The sequence below is a fragment of the Sceloporus undulatus genome, chromosome 4, assembly GCF_019175285.1.
Source record: "Sceloporus undulatus isolate JIND9_A2432 ecotype Alabama chromosome 4, SceUnd_v1.1, whole genome shotgun sequence".
NCBI classification, from domain to species: Eukaryota; Metazoa; Chordata; class Lepidosauria; order Squamata; family Phrynosomatidae; genus Sceloporus; species Sceloporus undulatus.
In genome coordinates, this window is record NC_056525.1 from 58,349,599 (window position 1) to 58,374,324 (window position 24,726).

General features: G+C 40.0%; 1 protein-coding gene across 2 annotated transcripts in view; it reads right to left on the reverse strand.

Moving 5' to 3' along the window:
* Positions 1 to 10,713: 10,713 nt before the first annotated feature.
* Positions 10,714 to 24,726, reverse strand: part of CDK18 (cyclin dependent kinase 18) — a 129,506-nt gene continuing 115,493 nt past the window's right edge. The window contains exons 14-16 of one of the 2 annotated variants that reach the window (XM_042465428.1): positions 17,994 to 18,084; positions 16,546 to 16,623; positions 10,714 to 14,277 (exon numbers count right to left, since the gene is read on the reverse strand). In XM_042465428.1, the coding sequence (XP_042321362.1) occupies positions 14,243 to 14,277; positions 16,546 to 16,623; positions 17,994 to 18,084 (204 nt within the window). In that variant the 3' untranslated portion in view covers positions 10,714 to 14,242. Of the gene's footprint in view, positions 14,278 to 16,545; positions 16,624 to 17,993; positions 18,085 to 24,726 lie in introns of those variants that run through there. The other variant, XR_006103711.1, reaches the window with a different exon arrangement.

Here is a 24,726-nt window from a genome sequence, read left to right on the forward strand (position 1 = left end):
TGCTGTAGGACACCATTAAGCAGGGAGCAAAAAAGGGACTTCTGGGCACATGCTACATAATTATGCTATAGCATAGGAACTAAAGCAGGCATGGAGAAAACCAGTTTTGTGGTAAAACATCAGTTTGAATGTTCTGATTCACCATGCTCTGCCAATTTCACATTCTGGTCTCACCCAGAAGGATCACACAAAAAAGACGATGCACTATTTTTTGGTGGGTTTTTTGGGCTATGTGGCCATATTCTAGAAGAGTTTATTCCTGACGTTTCACCAGTATCTGTGGCTGGAATCTTCAGAGAAGATCTCTGGCAAAACGTCAGGAATAAACTCTTCTAGAACATGGGCACATAGCTCGAAAAACCCACCCCAAACAAACAAACAAACAAACAAAGCTATGGATGCTGGCCATGAAAGCCTTCAACAATGCACTAATTTTGTCTTGAGTCACAAATGCTTAAAATCCAGTTTATGTAGTAAACCTGTTTCTAATTGGTACACAGGCACAGACAAACCAGAGGCTTGTCATACTTTCTTTTAAGGATTAGAACATCTACAATCTCTCAACCATGGCCACACCACTTGAGAGATTCTAGTAAAAAAGTTAAATTTCCAAACTTTGAGACAAGTGTGCTTGGAAAAGGACCAAAAGTGAACCCATTCAAGGTCTAGCAATCAGAGTGCCAGCAGTTATCTAATCCAGGGAATCCTATATGGCCCATGACGTGCACAATGAGGCCATTTCGTATTGACACCTTGAAAATACAACAACACTCAGCATTACATTCTAACTAGTTATTGTGATTTTAATTTAGATATGCAGTTTAATAACTTTTTAAGGGGGGAGGGAAATATATTGTTTTTATGCTGTATTTTATTTTAATGTTGTAAACCGCCCGGATTGGTTTGCCACAGGGCGGTATATAAATAAAATATTATTATTATTATTATTATACATTGCTGGGCTCTTAACTTGGTATCATCATCATCATCATCATCGTCATCATATCAAAATTAAGCTGCTGAAAGTACACATGCTTTCACCTCCTAGCATGACCTTTATTAAATAACTGAGCAAGATAAAAAGAGCACACCTCAAGGTCATGTTAAAATATAGTCTATTTTTTCCCTCTTTCTTTCTTTGAAGGGAGGGCAAAACATAACTAAGGTCCAAAACACACTGCAGAAATAATCCAGTCTGAGACCACTTTAATTGCCTTGGCTCAATGCTAGGGAATTCTGGGAAGTGTAGTTTTGTGATATAGCCTTCTCTGTCAGAGAGCACTGGTGTCACAGTAAACTACAATTCCCAGAATTCTCTAGCATTGAGCCAGAGCAGTTAAAGTGGTCTCAGACTGGATTATTTCTGCAGCATGTATTGGACCTTGTTTTGCCCTCCCTTCAAAGAAAGGAAACAAATAGACTATAGACACTGCTTCTGCAGTGTGTTTTGGACCAAAAACATTCATCAAGAAGGTGGAGGCGCATGGAGAAAATGTGTATCAGTTTCCCACAAGAAGCCAGATGACAGGGAGAAAGAATCTAAAATCCTTTGCAGGAGAACATAAGCAATACATCCACCCTCCACCCCAGTCTTCATAAAGGGCAGAGGATACATGGACTAAGCAACAGTGTGTGTGTGTGTGTTAATGTCACCTGTTGGTTTACAGTGACCCCATGAATTTCATAGGGGTTTCTTAGGCAAGAAATGCTCAGATGTGGTTTTGCCAGTTTCTTCCTCTGAAATATAGTACTTGGTATTTCTTGGTGATCTCCCATCCAGGTACTAACCATGGGCAACCCTTTATGGCTTCCAAGATCAGTTGGCCTTGTGCTCAGGTAATTTCAGGATTCAGATTTAATGATCTGATGGAAGAGGCTCTTTGGAATCTTGGATGGTAATGTTGGTTGTTGTGTGCCCTCAAATAATTTCCAAAGGCTTATTATTATTATAGTTTTCTTGGCAAGATTTGTTGAGAGGTTTGCCACTGCCTTACCCTGAGTCTGAGAGCCTTTGACTTGCCCAGTGGGTTTTTTTTTTTTTTTTTTGCAGAGCTAGGAATCGAACCCTGGTCTTGGAGTCCAACACTCAAACTACTATTGATTTAATAATATACTGAAGCACCCAGCTGTGCTGCATTTCAGTGCACTCTTTTGAGTGTGGTCCTGGATGTCTCTCCCTATGTTCTACCTCCACTGCACCACTGGAGAACAAGGAAAATAGTGGAGAGTGGGAAAAGCAAATGTTTGTGCTTAATAGTATCAGTGCTTTGTTACTTGCACATTGTGAAGGAGGTGATGCTAATGAGTGTCAAACACTAGAGATGGTAGCCACTTTAATGAAACAATAACATTCTTTCATGTCTCAGAAGATCGCTTTTGCTGAACTTGTACAACTACCTAGAGTAGCATCCATTTGATTTTTTTTCAAGAAGAAAAGGAAAAGATGGGAGAACAACTGAAATAAGCACAAGAGGACTGAAGAAGAAAGAAAAGATGGTGGGGATGCAACTGTTCATAATAGCAGCATTCAGGTTCTATTGGACAATTAAATCTGTAATCTTACATATTCTTGTCTGGAAAGTCACAATGATATTATTTGCATTTATTCATACATACATATAAAATGGACTAGGTGGCCTCCAGAAATCCCAGATTTTCAGGCAAGAATGGAAGAGCTATCTTGAGGAGTTACAATGCATGTGTTCCATAAAGGTTGTTGTACCTAATTGTAGGTATTCTGGCCCACTGAGCAGAGAAGGTGAACACTGTCTCACCTGAAATACTTCAAATTGCTCTGAAGTGTAGACCCTGATGGCCTGATTTAGTAGAAATGTACAGCACAAAAAACAGGCTTATATCCCATCTTTACTTCACTGAGTTCCAGAAAGAATACATATCCTACTCCTTTGCACTTGATATTCACTTCAAACCTGTGATATGCTGTCTTAGGCTCAGAAACTTTACTTCTGAAGATACATGGCTAGGATTGCACTAAAGCCTTCTCTTTAGCCTTATTTCTGACATTAAACAGCAGTCCTATGCAATGTAAAATGCGTGTGGGGTATAATCATGAAGGAAAATGCCCTCACCAGGCAGGGTGTTTTGGAAGTGGATACTACTACTTATTGATATTGTTATTGTGTTTCTGTATGCAAAAACCTTTGCAGTCATATACATTCATAATTAATAGAACAATCTGGGATATGACTACTCAGAAGTTTAATGGGTCTTACTCTTAGAGAAAATGACTTTAAGAATACTGTTTGAATCTTTAAATCCACTTTTCTAACAATATCGATCTTTCTGTATTAAAATAGACATGTAATACCTCATTCCACATGCTGTCATTTCTCTGGGTTTGGCCCAGGAGAGGATGGCTAGTGGGTCATAAAGACTAGTCTCTCAGTCGGCGTGATCCTTACTTGGGCTGTAATGTTTTAGAAGCAATTATCTTGTGGAGTCCAACCATCAAATTATGAATAGTGGTTGGGGATTCTGAAAGTTGTAATAAAAAAAATGCATGGGTTTTTCTGGCTGCTGCTGGAGGGAGCATTAAATAATCGCTCTGCCATATGTGGTAAGTGCTTCTAAAACTGGGGTGGACAACATGATGCCCTCCAGAGGTTGCTGGGCTAGTTTCCATTATCCTTTTCCTGGAACTATACTGGCTAGCATGGTAGACATTTCTGTGAAACAGCATCTGGTGGACAATAATTTAAAATTATGTTTAATAACTTGTAAATTATTGACCTGTTTAAAATGGGACAAATGAGATTGGTCTATACATTTATATTTTGTAGCCTTGTAAGTGTTTGAAAAATTACAAACTCAGAGTACACCTTCCAAAATTCCCCCAGCCATCACTGGGACATTTCTGGAATTATCGTCTAAAAGTGGTTACTTCACCATACTGTTCAACCTTCTAAGCTCCAGACATTTTGCTCCTGATTTTCTTTTAGAATCTATGTCTACAGTAATAAATGATAGGAGCACAAAACCTTCAGTTGATTTTACCCTGATCTTTGCATTGTTGTTGAAACACAGTGTCTGCAAGCAATGAAAAGGGCTGGTGTGGAATTTGCACTTTAAAAAAATAATTTATAATCATCAAAGAGTTGTTGAAAAGAAGATAGGCGATGAAAACAACCCCATCAGTTACTTTTGAAAGAGACAGTTGGATCAGCCTCATATTACAAAACAGTGAATAACTACCCTCTAGACAGGACACAGAAAAACTCTCACATTAAAAAGTGGCTTTGAACATATAAAAGATACAACAAATGTGTTGAAAAAATCTGTATATATAATCAACCTTGTATATCCATAAAAAATTGATATTGACATGAAAGTGAAGGAGGAAAAAATGAGGCAAAGGGCCCAAACAGACAGGCCAAAATAAAGCTGCTTTGGGTCACTTTGGAGGAATGCTGTTTAAATGATACATGCGTCCTAAGAGGTTGGAAGCCACACCAAAGCCATGCTCCAGTCCTAAGGACTGAAGCACAGCTTTTGTGCAGCATCTGGCCTCTTAAGATGCGTGTGCCCTTTAAACAGCATACCTCCAAAGTGACCTGAAGCAGCTTTATTTTGGCCTGTCTGTTCAGGCCCAAAGATAAGGAAAAAACAGGTTTTTTGTTGTTTTTAGTAAAAGAAAGTTACACAGAAATTTAAAAAATAGGATTAGGGAATATGTTAGTGAAAAGTTGAGAACATGAATTAAATAAGACTAACTCATACTAAAGTGTGCTATTAAGAACAGAGTCTTCTACATGTTTATTCAGGAGGAAATCCAGCTGTGTTCAGTGTTGGCTTACTGTCACAACTGTAGCCATGCTGTTTCACTAAAGAAAATTTGTTAAGGGATGTGATTTGCTCTACAATGCATTTTGATTAATAGTGCCAGGTGCTGTCTGTCTGGAAGTGCTATGTCTTTGGAACAAAGATTGAAGAAATATGAGATGGTGAAAATGGCAGACAAGACCCTGCATTGCATGTGGTGACTATAGTGCTCTGCTGCTTCACACCACTGTCCCTTGCTCAGGAGCTCTCAAGCCCAGGGGGTGTGATGCTGCTGTGGCCATTCACTGGCAGGAAACGAGGGGGAGGCAACTTAGGCAATCAAGAACCTGCTGATCCTGGCTATGAGGTGGAAAAAAATGAATTCTCTCTTCATCTTGGAGAGTGACCTTGTTTCTCTTTCACTTGGTTACCATTGTAGCTGAGATTGCTTCTTGGTTACCTGAATTGCCACTCCCTGGACAGTAAATGGACATAATAGACTGGGACCTGGGGGTTATACAGTGCAAAAGAAGTAGTAAATAACTCCAAAAGAAACTGCACAGATGAATAACCACAAATTAACATGTGCTTATGTCACTAAGAGGACGTCATCCATTGACATCCCTATAATATTATATCAACGATGCAGGGTGGTTTTAAGATAAAAGCTTCTCTGAACAAAGTGCCATTGTTCTTGTACGTTACTCATGACAAACGTTACTTGGATTAATTTCAGATGCACATGTGGGATCAACATAGATGGAAAAATCTTTGTTTTTGCAGCCTTCTGAATTCAGTTTTTAAAACCTAACATTTATGTCCCAAATATTATTTAACAATTAACTGAAACATAATTGTCTCCCCCCTGTTTCTGCACTCTCCCTCATCTCCATAACTAAAGCCTTATTACTGCAGTAACAGAAAAACCAAAGTGTCAATAATTCTATTTTTGGGTCTCAAAATTATTTTTAAATGGTAGGATTTCTGAAAAATAATTTAAAAAAGGAAAAGAAAAACAATGTCAAGAATTTTAGGGTGTGGAGGGTTCCAGAAGCAAAAAATAAAATAAAAAAAATCATCCTCTTTTTTGGGCTAGAACAAAGTCAATTTGGGGATTCTGAAGGTATCAAGGGCCACAAAAACATGCTTGAGTGTGTGTTGTGTAGGGGACTGCATTCAGATCTAGGAGTAGACTTTGCCCATCCTTCAGGACTTCATAAAATGTCATTATCACCTCTACGTGTATGATAGTTACATACATACACACCTCTACTATGTCAACATGCGCTCTCAAGGCTTATGGCCTTGCATGTTCTGACTTGGACACAAGGGAAAAGGAAAGGCCACCGATGGAATGTGCAGCTAGAAAGCCATCACATGGGTTTCAGTCTGCCATGCCATGTGAGTGAGCAAACATTGGGGGTTTATAGCTCAAGCCTTGTACAGCACAGATCCAAATATTTGCAAATAGTATCGCCTGACTGAAAGGGAATAAACAGCCATTGAAAGCACTGGAATAAAAGTGGCTATCTAAAAGCTCACTCTGCTATCTAGACATGGTCTCATAAATAACAGTGTCCCAACAATGATAAATTGTCTAGGAAAGAGCTGTAGGGGAAATCTGGCAGAATTATTCAATTGGAACTAAACAAGTGAACATGTTAACAGGAACAGATTTACTTTTGACTTCAGAGCAAGTTCCTTCATAATGCTTCTTTCTAATACCAAAAGGAAACACTGTTGGGCACTGGTCTTCTGCTTCCAGTACTCAGACACTTCCTTGCATTTTAGAGCATGGATTCATTCTGTCTTCTTTGTATCAGCTGAGTCAAAAGACTTTTTTTTTTAAACAGGAACACTGATTTTAGGTTGTGTTTGTGTTAATATCAAATCAGATTGAAGCACACTGAGCAGACACCAGCCCTCCAATATGCTGTAGCAAGCTCTAAACTTATCTAGTTCTTGGTGGGGCTACAGGAAGATTATTTTCCACACTACAGAAGTGCAAGTGCTATTGTGTTATTTCCTGGTCTTACTTCAGCAGATTCCATAGAAATGTCAAAACACTTGTGAATCATCATTGTACACCTTCATGCTGTGGTTTAGCCATTTAACAGCTTCATAAGGTGTTGCTGAAAGCAAGCCTGGAAAAGACATGTTGCAGGTATGAATTCTCAAAACAACTGAAATGTGGGGGGGGGGGGGAGAAGACACAAAATTTTGGATGGGTTTTAAGAGCATGGATAAAGTCTCTGTGTCCTACATTAGTGGTCACAAGAAACTTATCTCCTTTCCTTCTATTTCCCTGCAGCGTTCTGTACCTCTCAAAATGTTCTTTGTTTGTAGTTTGGTGTGGCATCAGAGTACTCACAAAGCTACAATTCCTAGAATTCAGAGTGACCACATATCATAACTGCAAAGGAGGACAAGACATTGTGAAATGTAGGACATTTTAAAAAAGCACTAATATAAATAAAAATTGTCTCTGGAGGGTTTCCACCTCTCGAAGACCAGTTTGGAGAGCACATGGAGCACATTCCATTGGACTGTGATATTTTTTCTGCAGAAATCCACCTCTGGATCTTGCCCTATGTTAATTGTGAAAAGTGAACACAAATGCATGATTTTAATTATTATTAATATTAGGGCATGGTATTTACTAGAAGCAAAGATGACTAAACTGAGGCTGCTGTACTTTGGACATATCAAGAGATGGCATGATTCAGTAGGAAAAGACAATAACCATTGCTGTTGTGGAAGATAGCAGGAAAAGAGGGAGATCCACACTACAGGTGGATAGCAGGACAGCTGATGACCTGGATGTTGATGGTATCTCATTCATAGGGTCACCATAAGTAAAATTTGATTGTAAGGCAAATAATAACAAATCTATTTTTACTAGAAACTAAAAAGAAAAGTTACATGCATATGGTTTCCTCACCTAACCATGTTGCATGTTTGCACTCTTCCAGAAATATTACACACTCCTGTTTTGAATAGGGATACCATTTATTGGGATGGCAGGACTCCCATGCCTTTAACAGCTGGATAACAGCTTAGAAAAATAATCACCATCACTTTATCTGAAATCCTTGACCTGTAGTAGCCTCTTAGAAGGATAGAGTTGAGATATGTAGTTCAGCTGAGCTCTAAATTATAGGAAGGACATCTTTAGAACCTCAGCATAATCTTAAGAAGTGCTAGATATATTTAAACTAAGTACCGAATGCTGGGAATAATTCATTTGAAAGTCCCTGTCAAATGAATGAAAGGTAAAGAACTGTACAACCAAATTGCAAGTACAGATGTATAAAGACCTCACTGAGTGAAGATGAGATTTGTCTTTATGGTATCAATTAGGCTTTGCCCCAAGCTAACAGAGGAAGCTTGATGCCTTAGTTTTTAGCCAGCATTCACAAAACTGCACAGAAATGTTACTGACTTCATCAGGACAGCAGTGAATATTCCATTTGCCAAGACCAAGACAAAATACCCTGATTTGTCATGTGGATCTGACATATTTAGCAGAGTGGAATAACGTGGCTCTCTAGATATTGCAATAGTACACTGACAAGGGCCACTGGCAGCGTATTGGATGTCTTTTGCATGAACACCTGAAAAAATAACTGGGTCCCAGTAGCTAGATAACACTTTTTACATCACAACGGCCCCTGGCAGGATAAATGTCTACTCCTGACCAGAAAATGAGAGATGTGTGGTCCTCAAGAAATAGTGCCATCTATCAGCAGTGTTTCCACTAGACTGCAACAGAGAGGAAAAAGTATGGCAGGGCCACTCCAGCAGAGAAATTGTAGGGCTATGATTCAACTTTTAACTGCCATGGTTCCACCTTATGGAATTCTGGCATTTGCAGTTTAGGGAGGGGGATTTAGAATTATTAGCCAGACCTGTTCCTCTTATGCTTCACCAAACCCCAGGATTTCATTGGATGAAGCCATGCCACTTGATGTAGAATCTGAGTACAGTTGGCCCTCCATATCCACAGATGCTGCCTCCATGGATTCTACCATTCATAACTTGAATATTACAAAACTTGATTTTGCCATTTTATATAGGGGACACCATTTTACTACCTATTGTATATAATGGGCACCTAAGCATCCATAGATTTTGGTATCCATGGGGGGTCCTGGAACCAAACCCCAGTGGATACCAAGGGCCCACTGTACTATACAGTGGTCCCTCCACATTTGCTGGTTAGGGGCGAAGGACCCCCCTGAATGTGGAAAATCCACAAATAAAAAAAAACACTATTCATTTTACCTAACACCTCTCTAGGAATCTCCAGGACCTCCACTGCAAATTTATGGTCAATATCTCCTAGAAGTCGATTGCAGAATCATGCTGGAGGACCTACAAATTTCCAGAGAAGTGCATGGTCAGCTTCTAGCAGAACTGTACTGGAGGACTTCGAAATTCCTAGAGAGAACATATTAATCAAGATCACAAATAAGCAGATCCACAAATCAAAGCCACAAATGTGAAGGGCCAATTGTAGTTCTGTAGTGTAGAAGTGTCCTAGCTCCACTGTATCTTCTTATTACTTGAATTTTCCACCCCAGCTGTAGCATAAGAACTGGTGCCTGCACTTGCTTTCTCCCTTCCTGCTCCCCACCCCTTTTCCCTCTTCTGTCATACCTTTTAAATTAGAAGCCTGAGAACAGGCACTACATTTTTAAAAATGATCATTATGATGCTTTGGCAGTCTCCAAAGCTTCTCAGTGGGGCAAAATGCTTTAAATAAATAAACAAAGGATTAGCACTGCATTTAATCCTACAATGAAATTCTATTACACCAAATCACCATGGTACTTAAGCTATGGCACTAACTCTTAAATGTATTGATTTCCATAAAACAAACTAGTTCCTGTGCATTAGCACAGGTTTAAATGCCCTGCTGAAACCGTGTCTTGTGGGGACAATTCTCTCTAAGGATTAAATAAACAGATGAATAGTTAACTCTTAAATAATACTGTCAGTGCATCTACTACAGCCAATGAAGTCCAGTATTAAAAATACAGCTAAAATTCACTTAACTCTTTCCTCTGTTAATACCTGTAACTATTCAGTAGCAAATTCATTGGTATTGACTTTCAATATAGTATGGGAATACCATCATGGATTCACTTTTAAGAAGGGATAATTGTGCTCTGTGTCAAATAATTATAATAGTCTGACTCAGAAAAGCCATACAGCCCTGCTTTAAGTTGGAAAAGGTGATAAACCTATGCTAGGTTTATCTATTTATCTATTAGAAAGTACAGTTCCTAAGGAGGTCTGAGTAGTTTCCTCTTTGTTGTCCTTGTATAGGGAGGTGAAGTGTGTGTGTATGTGTGTATATATATATACATACACACACATATATAGTGCGCCCTCACCAACTACGAACTTGCCATCCTCAGATCTGAGTTTCCGTGGCCAGCAATACCCAGCTTTTTCAATGGCTGCACGTACACCAACTGAAAAGAACAGGACTTATGGTCCCACTTTTTTGCTATCTTCAGGGGGATCTGGAACGGATCCCTCATGGATAGCAAGGGACAACTGTATATAACAATAAGATTTTGGGAAAGAGATTTTTTTTATTATAATGTACTGCACTATTTTTTGCCTTTTTAATTAATATGTTTTAAAATGTTGGTATTTCTATAGATAGTTTAATTCTATTTTAACTATAACTTTTTGTATATTCTTAATGACATATTTTTGTCTACATAGTCGACCATCCACATCTTTAGCTCTGACTTTTATGGATTTGATTATTCATGGATTTGATTAATATGTTCTAAGTTGACCAAAGAGTCATACTGGAGGACCTAACAACAACTTTTAAATTTGAGTGACCTGTTGTTATACAGACATGCATGCCATGTTTCTGGAGAATGGAGAGGGTGGAATGATGCCTGCTTTTTCCCCTGTAGTTCTTCCTCTTAAAACCTCTTCATTTAGAATATGGAGAGTTTTTCCTACTACTCTCATGGCATGCATTTCCCATAACTCTAGTCCAATCAGATTATTAACCAATATATTTAACATCCCATGCCTCTGCAGCCCGGAATTAAATAAATTAGATCCAGCTGATCAGGGTTTTTTTTCTTTTTAATTTTCAGACTGAAATACTTTTGCATACCTATAGTGGCCCATGAGTATTCAGAGGTCAAAACTTCATTTTGGAATGACCTAATTTCTTCCAAAATGGTAGGCACTAGACAACTTAAAGCTAGTTATTAGTGGTAATTATGATTTTGTTTACAGAGATACGAAGAGTTTTGTGGAACAAGGTTAAGCTTGGCCTTAGCAAAAGCTAAGTGGCAAGGGACTCAGAGGCAAAGTAGTTAGGGGACTGAGAAAGAGGAGTTCAAAGGACGGAAACATGAAGACTTCAGGAAAAAGAGAGAAAGAAACATGGTGGTTTATACAGAAGACTCTGAAGAATCATCATAGTGCTCACTACTAGGGTGGATGTGTGTTCTGTTGTGTGGCATGCAAGTAAGCTGGCCAATGACAGGATGGCTAAAGAAATGGGACTAAGGAAGTGGACTGAAAAGTAGTGACCTGAGAAAATGATGGGCATTTGTGACATGGTGCTGAAGACAGGAGGAATAAAGAAAAAAAGTGCTAGGGTAAAACTTCTCACAAAACATAAAAGGCGGGATTGTGCAATATTGACAGGAAAGACATGGGCAGGGTGGGGAACTTCTAAAGATCCAGTCTGTGGGTCCAAAAGGTAACAGGATTGCTAGGCAGAGTTTCCTCTGTCTGGTCCCTAGTGGATCCATAAATGGGTACCAGGAGCTCTATGGACTGGGTGCAAAATTTTAACCCCCCCTTCAATTTCCTTCTTGTTACTTGGAAAATTTTGTTTTAATTTAAGTCCTTTTACTGGGAAAGGGGCCCATAGCTTCCATCAGATCATCAAAGACACCTCAAAGGATACTCAAAAAGTGAGCCAAGAAAAAGTTAAGAACCACTTGTCTAGTCCTAGATGGGATTGCTCAATGTATAAAAACTGAAGAGAAAAGAAAATTTCTCATCTAATTTAAGTTAACTGTAGCTGCTATTGCCCCCCTAAAATAGGAAATGTGAAGGGACAAGATGAGCGAAAATGAAGCAGGAGAGAAGGAGTTGAATTTCACATGTTGATTTGACTTAGCCAATCAATTCACTGCACATTTTTAGATTATTTTAAAGGCTTGCTCATACATGATTGATGTGGTCCATCTGTCTATGTGTAGAGCTGGTACCTTAGTAAGGAAATTCCTGCAATATGTAGGTTAAATCTTTCCTAGTTCCAAGTTCCCTGTTTTTTTTTAAAAAAGTGGAATACTGTTCATCTAGGCAATGCATTTTGAAACTTAAAGGTCAGTATGTCCCCAGCTCCCTGCTCTCAAAATCTGCCTGGCCTGGAGTTCACAGATACAGACATCATTTAGTGTTCCTTTTGGAATCTGCTAGCTAAAGTAAAGTGAACTTCATATGCTGCTATGAACAGACCTTGCATGGTTATTGTGCCAGTAGTAGAAATCCCACTCATCTAAATCTCTCCATTTAACAGCTGTCAAACATGAGGTACTGACAGGCCATGTTTTTTTCTGGAAGCTGTAAGAATGAGTGATTTAATCAGGACAAGCAAACGTATCTAAACCAAGAATGTGTTAATTCTCTGTTATACTTCCAGAGGAAATCCTGCCTCATTCATGGAGTTTTCTGCAGAGTCCTGACAACATTGCCTTCCTATTGCGATTCTCCCATGTTTTCCAACTGCTTCTACCCTCCTTTTCATACTGCAGGAAATCTGTTAAGGAGAAAAAGATGGAATAGCTGCACAGTGACTTTTTCTTGGTAATGTTCGAAGCTGTCCCGATTGAAGCAGCCAAAATTTCTGATTCAACATTTGCCTGGCAGTTAGTGACAAATGGAATAAAAACAGACAAACAGAACTAAAAGAAAAGTGACCAAACCTGATTCCTTAAAATATCTATATATCTATATATATATCTATCTCACTTTCCAAAAATGACCGTTTGAGACACTGCTTGACTAGGCTGAATAATAAAAAAAATTAAAATACACAAATTATTTTTATTTGCTATCTACCTACTTAACTATCTAACTTTTCAACATCTTGCTTTTCTGAAAGCCTAAGAGCTCACTTAATTTTTATTGATGTCATTGGTTTTTTATCCTGGGCACATTTACCTGAGAGTAAGCCCTATTAACATTATGATGCTTACTTCTGAGTAAACATGGATAGGTTTACTCTGTGTATGTGTGAGTGAGAGAGACACAGACAGTGAGAGAGGGATAATCAGTAAGTGCATGCATATTCAGGATTTTCTGAATATTATGAAATGTCTTTCCATAGTATTATAGGGAAGAAATGAAAGGACAGTCGCATCTTTGCACCAGAGACAAAGGGAGAATTCACTACAAGACTATGGAATTTCAGATGGAAGAAAGGCTTGAGCTTTCACCTTTCACCAGGATTTCATAAACATTCAGGTAGTTTCTGTAGTTCTTGAATTACTAGGATGTGAATTATCTTTTGTAGAGAAAGTGCATCTATTTGTTTAGTGGGAGATTTTTGTTGAATGATTCTTGGAAAGAGATTCTAAGAAGTACTGGGTATAAATCCAATGAATACTTGATGCAGATCATGGTCTGCAGTCTGAAACCTACCTGTGAGAAAGCCTAAACCTGGAGTTCCTTGTATAGCAGCATGAGTTAGAAAACAAACATTAGGAGTGTCAAGAAAATCCAGCAAAAGGCCTCCCCACTCTATCCACTTTCCTAAATGCTTATACCTTCAGAACTGAGATTCATTCTTGACAAAAAGAGCACAGGAAACTCATATAACAGATGCCTTTTTGGCCCTTAATTAAAACATAAAGTTTCCTTTTCAGTTCAAAGGCAGAAAACCCAGCATAAGAGTGGATCAAAGAGGTTTCCTGCTGTTAATATCATGCCCATCATGTCTGCATGTTGTCCTAGGAGTCATCTCATGATGGGGAAAACAAACAAAGGAATTCAGCACATCTGTCATGGCAGGACATCTAAGAAGCAAAGCAAGTCTTGATTTTGCAGTGAAATCCTTGATTGCTGCCTCCATTTTACTTCCTTCTAAAGCAGTGGCTAGCACATGTCCATGTTGCAGGACCACACTTCTGGTAGTTGATTGCTTGATGAAGATCCTTGCCCATACTGATTACCATATGAAGAAAAGGAGGCTGGACTAAGCACCAGGTCATTTCTGATTTAGAACTCATTAAAGATGTGAAATTCTGCAAAGGAGCCATACAGTGACCTCAGACTGGGAAGCAGATCCTGTACTGTGTGTACCAGCCATCATCATTGTGCGGATAAACTCCAGGGGCTCTTTATGGTCCTTTCCCCTTCAGTGCTTTTGATTTTCCCAATGATACACTGAACAAGTAAACTGAGTTTAAAATATGCTTTGTCTCCGGTTTTTTCCTCGAGCTGGGGGTAAAAAAGAAGAAATGTTAGGAAAGTTTTTGAAAGGTCTGACAATTATGGGTCCAAATCTGTTGTCTCAAGGAGTAAACAAAAAAGGAGCTTTCAAAGAAGAAATTCCTTCCATGAAACAAGAAAGTTATCCAAAGCACAGGAAGACAAGACAGCCTCATCTGGGAAAAATCAGTGTATCATTTTTCCTGACAAGTCTGTATTCCATTCATTCAGTTATATCCAAGGTCCTATCATAACAGCAGGTAACTTTCAAGACCTATACCATTACTAGCAGTTAAAGCAAAGAAGCTGGCTTTCCTGGAAACATTTCTCCTGAGTTTCTGCACATGGATGTGCAGTCCAAAGTAATTAGCTACATTTTGCACTGTGATACGCAAGGGCATCTTTGTTCATAATGATAGAGGTGTGAGATGGAGGTTCTCACAGTTCTCCATATTAAGAGGAAGATGAATGGTCAAGGTATTAATCTTGGTGCTATTGTTAAGGGGTGCTATCCAGTACATCATTTCTTATCTATATCAAAAGTATTTATGGTTTGGAGCTTACAGGGGTATATTCTACAAGAAGTGGGTGCTTCAGACTGCCTAATTACCCATTAAAATTCTTGGAAATGTAAACACTTACAATCATAATTATCTGAGTTCGCCTTTGTGTGATGGCTAAAATCTTGCCAATTCTAGGTTAATGTATTAGGTAGCAGTTGGTAGGTGGGAACTATGGTCTTTTAAATACTATGGTAGCATAGATAGAACTAACCAAGACAAAGCTCAAATCTAACATTTTGTCTATTATACAGATAGTTAAAAGGATCACAAAAGGCTTAATGAACCATGAAAATTCTGAAGATCCTGGCAGTGTATCTGCTACCCTGAATAAATAGCCTGAAAGACAGCAGGATTTGGAATGTTTCAATAGCTCAGTAAATCTACTGTGCTTTCAACTGGCATCAGATGACATTACTCACTTTTAAGGCTTCCAACAGTTCTAATGTATCACTCACTAACATACCCATTTTTGAAAGCAAGAAACCCAATGGTTTTTTATGAACATGAGGAATGAAATCTGGAGCCATAGTAATATAGGACAAACAAAAGAGAATAATTCTCAATTTTCATTAACAATTCTGTTTACCTCTCACTTTCCCTGGCTAAATTGTGCAATTCCTTTGCATTTGCAGGAGTCCATGAGCTTTAAACTGATTTGTACACAAGAAAGGAGGGATCTAGTTGATAACTCAGAGAGGGAACTAGTTGATCTTTTTTTCAGCCTCTAAAAGGTTTGTACTCCTTTAAATAAAACAGATGGTAGACAGACAGTGGCTTTGGGCATGATAAGCTAAGTAACTATACTAAAGTTTTTGGCCAAGAGGCAGCTGCTGTAGGTTGTACTGCACCATGCACTAGGGACCAATAATATATACTAGAGCATTACTTTTTTTTAAAAGACATTTAACCAACAGAACTAAGGAAGCTGAATAGAGCTTGTAGATCAGAGCTCAAGAATCTGAACTAAGCTTGTAGATCAACACTAGGCTTGTTGTGTACTTGAGAACTGTGCACACTGCAGCAAAATGTTCTTAATTGGTGGTGGTACATGGGTTGTACATGGGATAGGCCTGACAGGATAAATAAGCATGGCTGATTTTTAAAAATAAAACTGAGAAAGTCAAAGGGATACATTGGAAGAACAACTAGCCTGCTAAAGTCCTAAATGTCAGAATTACCTTTGCTTCTTTTTCTGCCAGTCCCACCAGTGAATGGGTAATTGCCCCAGGCAACCATGAGACTGCTTTGTAATGCACTTAATTGTTTTTAAACATATTGGTATTTGTTCTATTTGCATTTGGCCTTTCCCCTAATGAGCTCAAATTGGTGTATTTTCTTTGCCAATTTAGCCTCACAACAACCTTGAGAGGTCATTCAGTCTGATAAACAGTGGCTGGTCCTAGATCACTCAGTGTGTTTCATGGGTTAATGTTGTTTTGAACCTGGATCAAGATCCTAGTCCAGTACTCTAACTACTACACCACACTTGCTCTGAACATAATTAGATGGCAGCAAACCTGGTTTTTGCGTATACTTCAAATTCATTTTTAGAACAGCACTGGTGACACCATATCTAAATGGCAATAAACCACTACATCATGTCATGACATGGCTATGCTATTGGGGGACTTAGAATGCCACAATGCCCTAGAAAGCAATGCATAGCTTCAAGGCTATTCATTATACTAATCTATGAAAGAAACAGGGTACCTACCTGAGTGGTGGAAGCTTGAACCTCTGTAACCTGGGTCCTTTTGAAGCTGTATTTCCTTGAGAGAAAAGATGGAGGCAGCTGGAGGAAAGGAGGTAGGGAGTCAGAGAGAAGGAGAGCAGGACTAAGAATGAATGAAACGTTATACATCAGGTACTTGAGAGTGAAGTGTAATTTCAATTGAGTTTCAACCGAAGGTCCAAGTGTGGCCCATAGGTCCCAGGATAAATTCACAAATAAGTGTCATAAGATCAGTTGCACTAGCATGATGACACTTCTCTGGGTTGATGCTCACATGAACACTCAGCCAGCAAGAATCTCTCCTTCCTCTTCTGTTTCAAAAACTTAAACATGTCCTGCTACTTGAATTCTACTTTCCCCCAATTTTATATAGTTTTCTCTTTCAAGGCTATGTTCTCTGCCTCCTAGCATTAGAATCCATATCTCCTCCAAAAGGGGAAAGAAACATCCTAAGAACATTGAAATACAGAGATCACCACCCCCTCCATCCAGAAGAACTCCCCTTGACCTTTTCTGGCACTTGTGGCATTTACTTGCATCAATAAGTGGTTTGTGAGAGCAACAGGAGAGGGTCTTACTAAGATCAACAAATGCAACTGCTATTCAGTTTTTGAACAGATCATACTCCTTTCTAATGAAAATTCTCCTCCCCCTGTGCTATTCTCTGCATGGCTCAGGATGCTTCCAGCAAACGTTTTTATTGTGCAATTGCCCTGCTTCAAACCTAGGATTTCATGAGGGATAAAGACGGTAGGGATCAAGAGGGTTCATTTGTAACCCTCATGTTTCTTTCCATCACTACTTCTGCCTTTTTCCTAACCACCAAAATCTATCTGGAAGGAAAAGATGGAATAATTGTAATAGGAGTCACCTATATGGAAACAGCCATGGATTCATGGCTAGAAAGCCAAAATTAGATATTTCTTTGAATCCAGTAATTGAGGCATGCAGATGATAATCTACCTTCCTCTGGACAGTGGTCACATGAGTAAAGTCAAGTCAGTGGGCTACAGATGGCTCCAGAACCCTAATTTTGCAGCCTCCCAAACCCTTAGCAGTTTTCCTTCAGCTTGTGACCCACCCCAGTTTCTGGCACAATTTTCAGGATATTTTGTGCATTAAAATTAACCCAAACTGCACACAGATGAGGTATTTTGCCTCTCCCCAGATCCTCAACTTTATTGGCTATTTTTTTGAGCTGGGGAGGGGGGGAGAGGTGAAAATTGGTGCAGTTGCACACTCCTGATCTACACACATTGGTGTTTCCATTGCTGACAATAAACAGAATTTGGGTGCATAAGCTTTTCTCGTTTCTGTGGTCCAAAAAAGGGAAACCCTGGCTGCATGTTTTGAGAAAAATGTCAGTCGAGTGAGGAGAAGGCAGAGAAATTAAGCTGGCCTGTGTGGTCATGCTCCAGTTGGTCACTTACTCTCAGGAAGGAGGTGCACTCGTTCACCGAGGGCCATGAAGTACGGGTGTCTCAAAGCTGCTTCAGCAGAAATGCGTTGTTTGGCTTCATACTACAAAAAGAAAGAGAAGATGTTCATTCAACTAAAATGTGTAGGGGGTGTGTAAATATTGTAGATTTAAATACTGTTCAGATGCTGGCTTTGGTCTAAGGACACATCTGCATAAAAGTTTTCCAAACTCCTAGTTTAATGTATAATTAGAGAGCAAGGAGCATTATCCTAACAGAGAGAGAGTTTTGTAGTGGGTTTCATGTATCTTTTCCCTACTTAGATTTTGGACACCTGTTATGATACCACAATTCTCCTAATTTTCTGTGTAGTTCAGGGTGGATGCTGTGTGGCATGTGCGGCTATTCTGATGCAACAAACCCATGACCCTTCAAATCCTATCATGTAGTTGCAGCCTGTGTGTTCTATACTTGCTGCCCAGACTGCATAGAGTTATTTTCTATGTGGGAGTCAGGCTATAAAATACAGGTGTCAGGCTGTAAAACACTTGCCTCTCTGTTTTACTGAATGTTACATTTAATTGTTATACACGCCTCTGTGCGCATAGACACAGAACATAATCCAGTAGCAAAGAAGGAAATACTGAAAACAAATACATTTGGGCAAGTCTACCTCTTTTAATCAACCCTACTATGCTAGGTTGCTCTTGGCTACAGCTACTGACTGTTTTAGCCAGTTACAACAAGGCATGGGATGGTTTATTGAAACCTGTCTTAAACAGGTGGTTTACTGAAACCTGTCTCTGTTTTTAACTAGCCATGATTTGTTAAAAAGCCACAAATTCCAAACAAGTCACAATCTGAACATATAGTTTGTTGTTGGCTTGTCCTTGTTGTGACATTCAAACCTGCAGCTGTGGAAATGGTCATAGAAACTGTGGAAAATACAAATGGGGAAGAAAGGGGAAGATCAGTTTAGTTGTTTGGTCTGTAGTTGTGGCTTAAGCTAGTGCTACTCAAAGTGATGGACCAGAACCAGGCCATGAGTCATCAGCTGCTGGTCTGCAATGAGCTTTTAGGAAAGAAAGAAACAACTGTAGCCAATGGACACAAATATAGTACTGGTCTCTAACTCATTAAGAGAAAAAAAAAGTTTGTTTCCTGCATCAGAAAGCCTAAGAAACACTGGCTTAAGAAATGAATCATGGTTAATACAAGCCATGCCTTCTTCCCGATTGGATGCAAATATGCCCATTACTTTACAATGCAATCTTGTTTACTTGGAAGTAAGTCCAACTTTATTTAGTATGTTTGCACCAAGGTAAATATGGATTAGATTGTAAGCTTACATTCCTTGAGGGAGACACGTCATCATCATTGTGTAGTTAGGGCTGTCACTATGTGTACATACAGTGCAAACAGAACAAATACGCTTTTATGGTTTATGTGATTATGGAAAGAATAAGCTTTGAAGCCAGTAACAGATACAGGACGTGGGATGAGAAGTGCTCCTTGTCTTCCAAAGACAAACCTGAGCAAAATGTTTCCTTCCACCTCATCCTCTCACTTAGCACGAGAAATACAACTGTACTTAGGAAACTTTATATTTTGCAGTTTTAGGTTTGGGTTAGCCAGAATGGGTGAGGCAAAAGGGAGCAAAATAATGTCTCCTAAAAAAGGAAGAACAGGAGCAAAAGAATCTTGGCAGCAGAGAGCAGCCAACCACCAGAAACGTCAACAATTCTCTTGAGTTCAATTGATTTTGATTTAGGAGACTTATTAAGATCAAAGATCAGAATGAAAATAGAGGAGCCATTGTGTTAGTTTCTCACCATGTGGCAAAGCATTTAGTGGTTCATTGTTCAAATCCTTCTTCTATGAAGTTTATGTATTAATTTCCATTTTGGCAATTCCTACCTCACTGAAATTTTATGTTACACGTCATGATGTTTCCACAGGTTAGATCTTTGAGCTCCTGATTAAAGTCTAGGTGCAAGTTTAAGTAGCCTTGGGAAAGGTGAGCTTGGTACTTCACTCCTTAACTTGTGGACAGGCAGGTTTACTGTTGAATAGCCCATGATGGTGATGGTGGCAGTGATGACAAAGGGATCCAGACCATACATCCACTCTTATGAATCCTAATGTCTTAAATACGCAGCTTCTGCCTCCGAAGTCCATGTGGTGAGGTTAGTATAATTAAGCACATGGGTCCAGGGAGGCTGGCCTGGCTTCCCAATCAGCACCACTGCCTGACTACCCTGCCTCAGATGCCACAAGCAGGTAATCTCCCTTCCTAACCTTTGAAGCAGTAACAGCTCAGAAGCAATGCTAAACTGGATGGTGCATCTGAATTTGCCACTCCTACTGCCTCATGTCCTGAAGGCACCAGATCCTGTCTGATCTTGGAAGTTAAGCATGGTTAGCTCTGGTTAGTACTTGAATGAGAGACCAACAACTACCAAGTGCTGCAGGCTATATGTCAGAGGAAAGGTGATGAATGATGTTCCTGCAGTGGTAGATTATGCCCTGAACATCTGAACACTGTATTTTACAAAGTAAATAAAACCAATTGGTTATGTTCACAATTTTGTTCCAATTCAAGTTTTTTTTTTTTTTTACTAAGTGCACTAATGTGTGTTTTGTCCAAGGTAGAAAAGAGATCCTTAGATAGTTGCCAGACTTTGGAAACAGGCCAGTGGTTCTTTGTCCCAGTATGAATTTCTAGATTTAATTTGAAAACCAATACAACTGCTAGTAATTCAGTCTGCAATGTCTATCTTGAGGTCATGTTTAACAAATCCTGGCAAGGCCACAATATCTGATCAAATTTATGGATTTTCCTGTTTATCTTCTTAATTTGTTTGGACCAGCTAGTCTGATATGGATTTCTGGAGAAATGAAAAACTCGCACAATTTTGAGGTATTTTGGATGGCGCTAACCAAGGTTTTGCTCAACTGTGGATGCTCCCAAAACAGCTATCTTTGTTATTATTTACTTTTTCTGAGACACAATTGCGGCTACATCACAGCTCAACAAATATATGGGAACATCTCATATGACTGCCAAAGGGTATGATTAAGAAGTGATTGGCAGTTAATTCTGCAAGCGCCTCTCCAGCCCTTATTAATGTTGTCAGAATCCTCTCAAAGTATGTGTAGCTCTCAGCAAACAAAGTTAGGCAGTTCTCTAGGTTGCTAATGATGTCAGTCAAAATATTTCAAAAGTAATTTAAACAAGTTGAAGCAGGATATGCCTTCTACATTTTTTTTTTAAGTTGATGAGACCTGGAGCGGTGATCAATTTTTAGGTATCTGCAGTTCTCCCTATGAATCTTGCCATTCTCCCAACAGCATCCCTCTCTTCCCAGTCCTTTAAATCCATGCTAGATACAGGAAACAGACACTAATAACAAAAGTCTAGAAAGTTTCCCCTTGTCAGTGCTTGGACTGCAGGAGATTTGGGGAGTTGCACTCCACAAGGTAACATTTCCATGGTCAGTCCCTTTGTAACTGCTGATTGCAAGTTTCCACTAACTCTCCAGAGATTCTATTAGGCTTTACTCACCCTTAGTTAGGAACCAGTTTCATAAAAAGTATCAATATTCCAACATTTTTTTTCTTTCAGGTAGCTAATTTTTAAAAGTGTCTTGACTTTTAGGTTACAGTAGCAATAGTGGTATCAAAGTAGTTAGATCAATGGTTAATGAAGTCTTACAGTACCAAATTGTGAATGCTTACTTCAGGCTTTGGCAGTTCCATGTATAAAGTTGTTCAAATGGTTGCCAAGTTATTCATAGTTGTGCTTTTAATTTTTGCTATAGTAAGCCAGCTCAAACTGCCAATAAATGTACTGTATTAAATAAAAACACATTCCACAGGAAGAAGGACAAGTATAACCTGTGCTCCCTGGAAGAACTTCCTGCTTGCATTGGACTCCTACCCAGAAGGCCTGAGCTGGCTATATTATTATTGTTTTTGTCATTATTGTTATTGTTGTTGTTGTTGACCTTTAATTGTAAAGCTAGCTTCACCTCTTTCTTTTCTCTGTGAACCCCATCCTTCCCATGGCTCGCCACATCTCTCCTAACCTGATCCCCATTCGGCCTCTCCCTGTCTCCCTGCTTCCCTTCCTCTGTTCCCTCTGGAACTGCCGCTCTGCTGCCCCTAAAGCAACAGCAATTCATGACCTCTTTCTCTCTAAATCCTTTAACCTCCTCGCTCTCACCGAAACCTGGCTCCCAGCCCATGATACTGCAACCTCCGCTGCCCTTTCTTTTGGTGGTCTCTCCTTCACGCACACAAGCCGTCCTGAGGGTCGAGGAGGAGGGGTTGGTATCTTGCTATCTAACTCCTGCCAGTTTCAAGTTCTATCTTTTCCCCCCAGCTATCATTTCTCTTCCTTTGAGTTTCATCCTATTAGACTCTTTTCTCCTCTACAGCTCCGGGTTGCAGTCATCTATCGCCCTCCTGTTTCTGCCACCCAGTTCCTATCTGACTTTGAATCATGGCTGACATTCGTCCTTTCAGATTCAGTCCCCACTTTGATCCTAGGTGACTTTAATATCCACGTTGACGATTCCAATAACCCTACAACATCTCGCTTTAACTCTCTGCTAGCTTCTTTTGGCCTCCAACCACACTCCAACTCTTCAACTCATTCTCTTGGTCACTGTCTTGACCTAGTTCTTGCTGCAAACTGTGCCATTTCTGACTACCTGGCACTTGACTTTCCACTATCTGACCATCATTTAATCTCCTTTGCTCTCACTTATACTCCTCCTCCTCGCCATACTATTCAACGTCTTTTTCGTGATCTTCAATCTGTCGACTCTAACCATCTTGGTCTGACCCTGGATTCATCTCTCTCTTCCCTAAATCTCGGGGATTCTGCTGATTCAGCTATGTCTTTATTTAACTCCACTCTTTCCTCAACTCTTGACCATTTTGCCCCTGTCTCTGTACGCACTTCTTCCTCCAAGACTAGACCTCAGCCCTGGCTTACCCCCAACATTAAGTTTCTCCAGTCCTGCTCTAGAGCGGCCGAACGTCTTTGGAGAAAGTCCAAAGAGTGGGCTGATTTTATCCATTTCAAATTTGTTCTTTCTTCCTTCTCACGCGCCCTCTCTATGGCTAAACAGAATTATTACAAATCATTGATCTCTGCCAATGAGAGGTGCCCGCAGCGTTTGTTCTCCACCTTCAACACTTTGCTTAAACCTCCCTCTCCTCCTGTCTCTTCATCTTTCTCTCCTAATGACTTTGCTAACTATTTCATCTCTAAGATTACCACTATTCGCTCTGAGATAGTCCCTCCTGATTCTTCTTCTGCTCTTAATCTTCTATCGCCTTCGCCTAACAAATTTTCTGTCTTTCCTCCTGCCTCTTTGGATGAACTCTCTACACTTCTGAACTCTTCCAAACCTGCTACCTGTCCTCTTGATCCTATTCCTACTCGTCTTCTAATCTCTATAGCTCCCTCCTTTCTGCCCTCGCTTCTCCATATCTTCAATCTCTCTCTCTCTACAGGCTCCTTCCCGTTGGACTTCAAACATGCTCTCATTTCCCCAATTCTGAAAAAACCTTCTCTTGACCCCTCCGCTTTGTCTAGCTATCGTCCGATTTCTCTTCTCCCCTTTCTTTCTAAGGTTTTGGAACGGGTTGTCTATTCGCGCTGTCTTGAGTTTCTTGAAGCCAACTCCATTCTCGATCCCTTTCAGTCTGGTTTCCGCCCAAGGCATTCTACAGAGACAGCTCTCACTAAGATCTCGAATGACCTTTTACAGGCCAAGGCTAATGGCCTTTACTCTGTTCTCATTCTTCTCGATTTGTCTGCAGCCTTTGACACTGTTGATCACTGTCTCCTAATTGACATACTCTCTGACCTTGGGTTCTCAGACTCTGTTCTCGACTGGTTTAGATCTTACTTGTCTGGCAGATCTTTTGCAGTAGTTGCAGGGGGTCTGACTTCTTCTCCTGTTCCCTTATCTGTTGGAGTTCCCCAGGGCTCTGTTCTGGGTCCCCTTCTGTTTTCTCTCTACACACTGTCCTTAGGAAAACTCATCAGCTCTTTTGGTTTTTCCTACCATCTGTATGCCGATGACACCCAGCTGTATCTTTCTGCCCCTGACCTTTCTCCAAGGCTTGAACAGCAAGTCTCGTCTTGCCTTACAGCTGTCTCGCAGTGGATGCGCCATCGGCGTTTGAAGCTCAACATGTCCAAGACGGAGCTTCTTGTCTTTCCTCCTAAGCCCAACCTTCAACACTCCTTTTCTGTCTCTGTGGACAACATTTCCATTCAACCAGTCCAGCAAGCCCGCAGTCTTGGCTTTATCTTTGACTCTTCTCTGTCGTGTATCCCTCAGATCCAGACCACAGCCAAGGCTTGTAGATTCTTTTTGTACAATATTGCCAAAATCTGACCATATCTCTCCGCCTCTACTGCCAAGATCCTGGTCCATGCCCTAGTGATCTCACGACTTGATTACTGTAATGTCCTCCTGGCTGGGCTTCCTCTTTCTCACCTCCGTGCTTTAATCTCTGTCCAGCATTCAGCTGCACGCATTATCACTTCCACCCACCACTCTGACCACATCTCTCCTGTGTTGGCATCCCTTCACTGGCTCCCTCTCCCTTTCCGCATTCAGTATAAGCTCCTGCTGTCGACATTCAAAGCCCTCCATGGACTGGCCCCTCCTTACTTATCAGACCTTCTTTCTCCTCACCTTCCCACCAGGGCCCTCCGTTC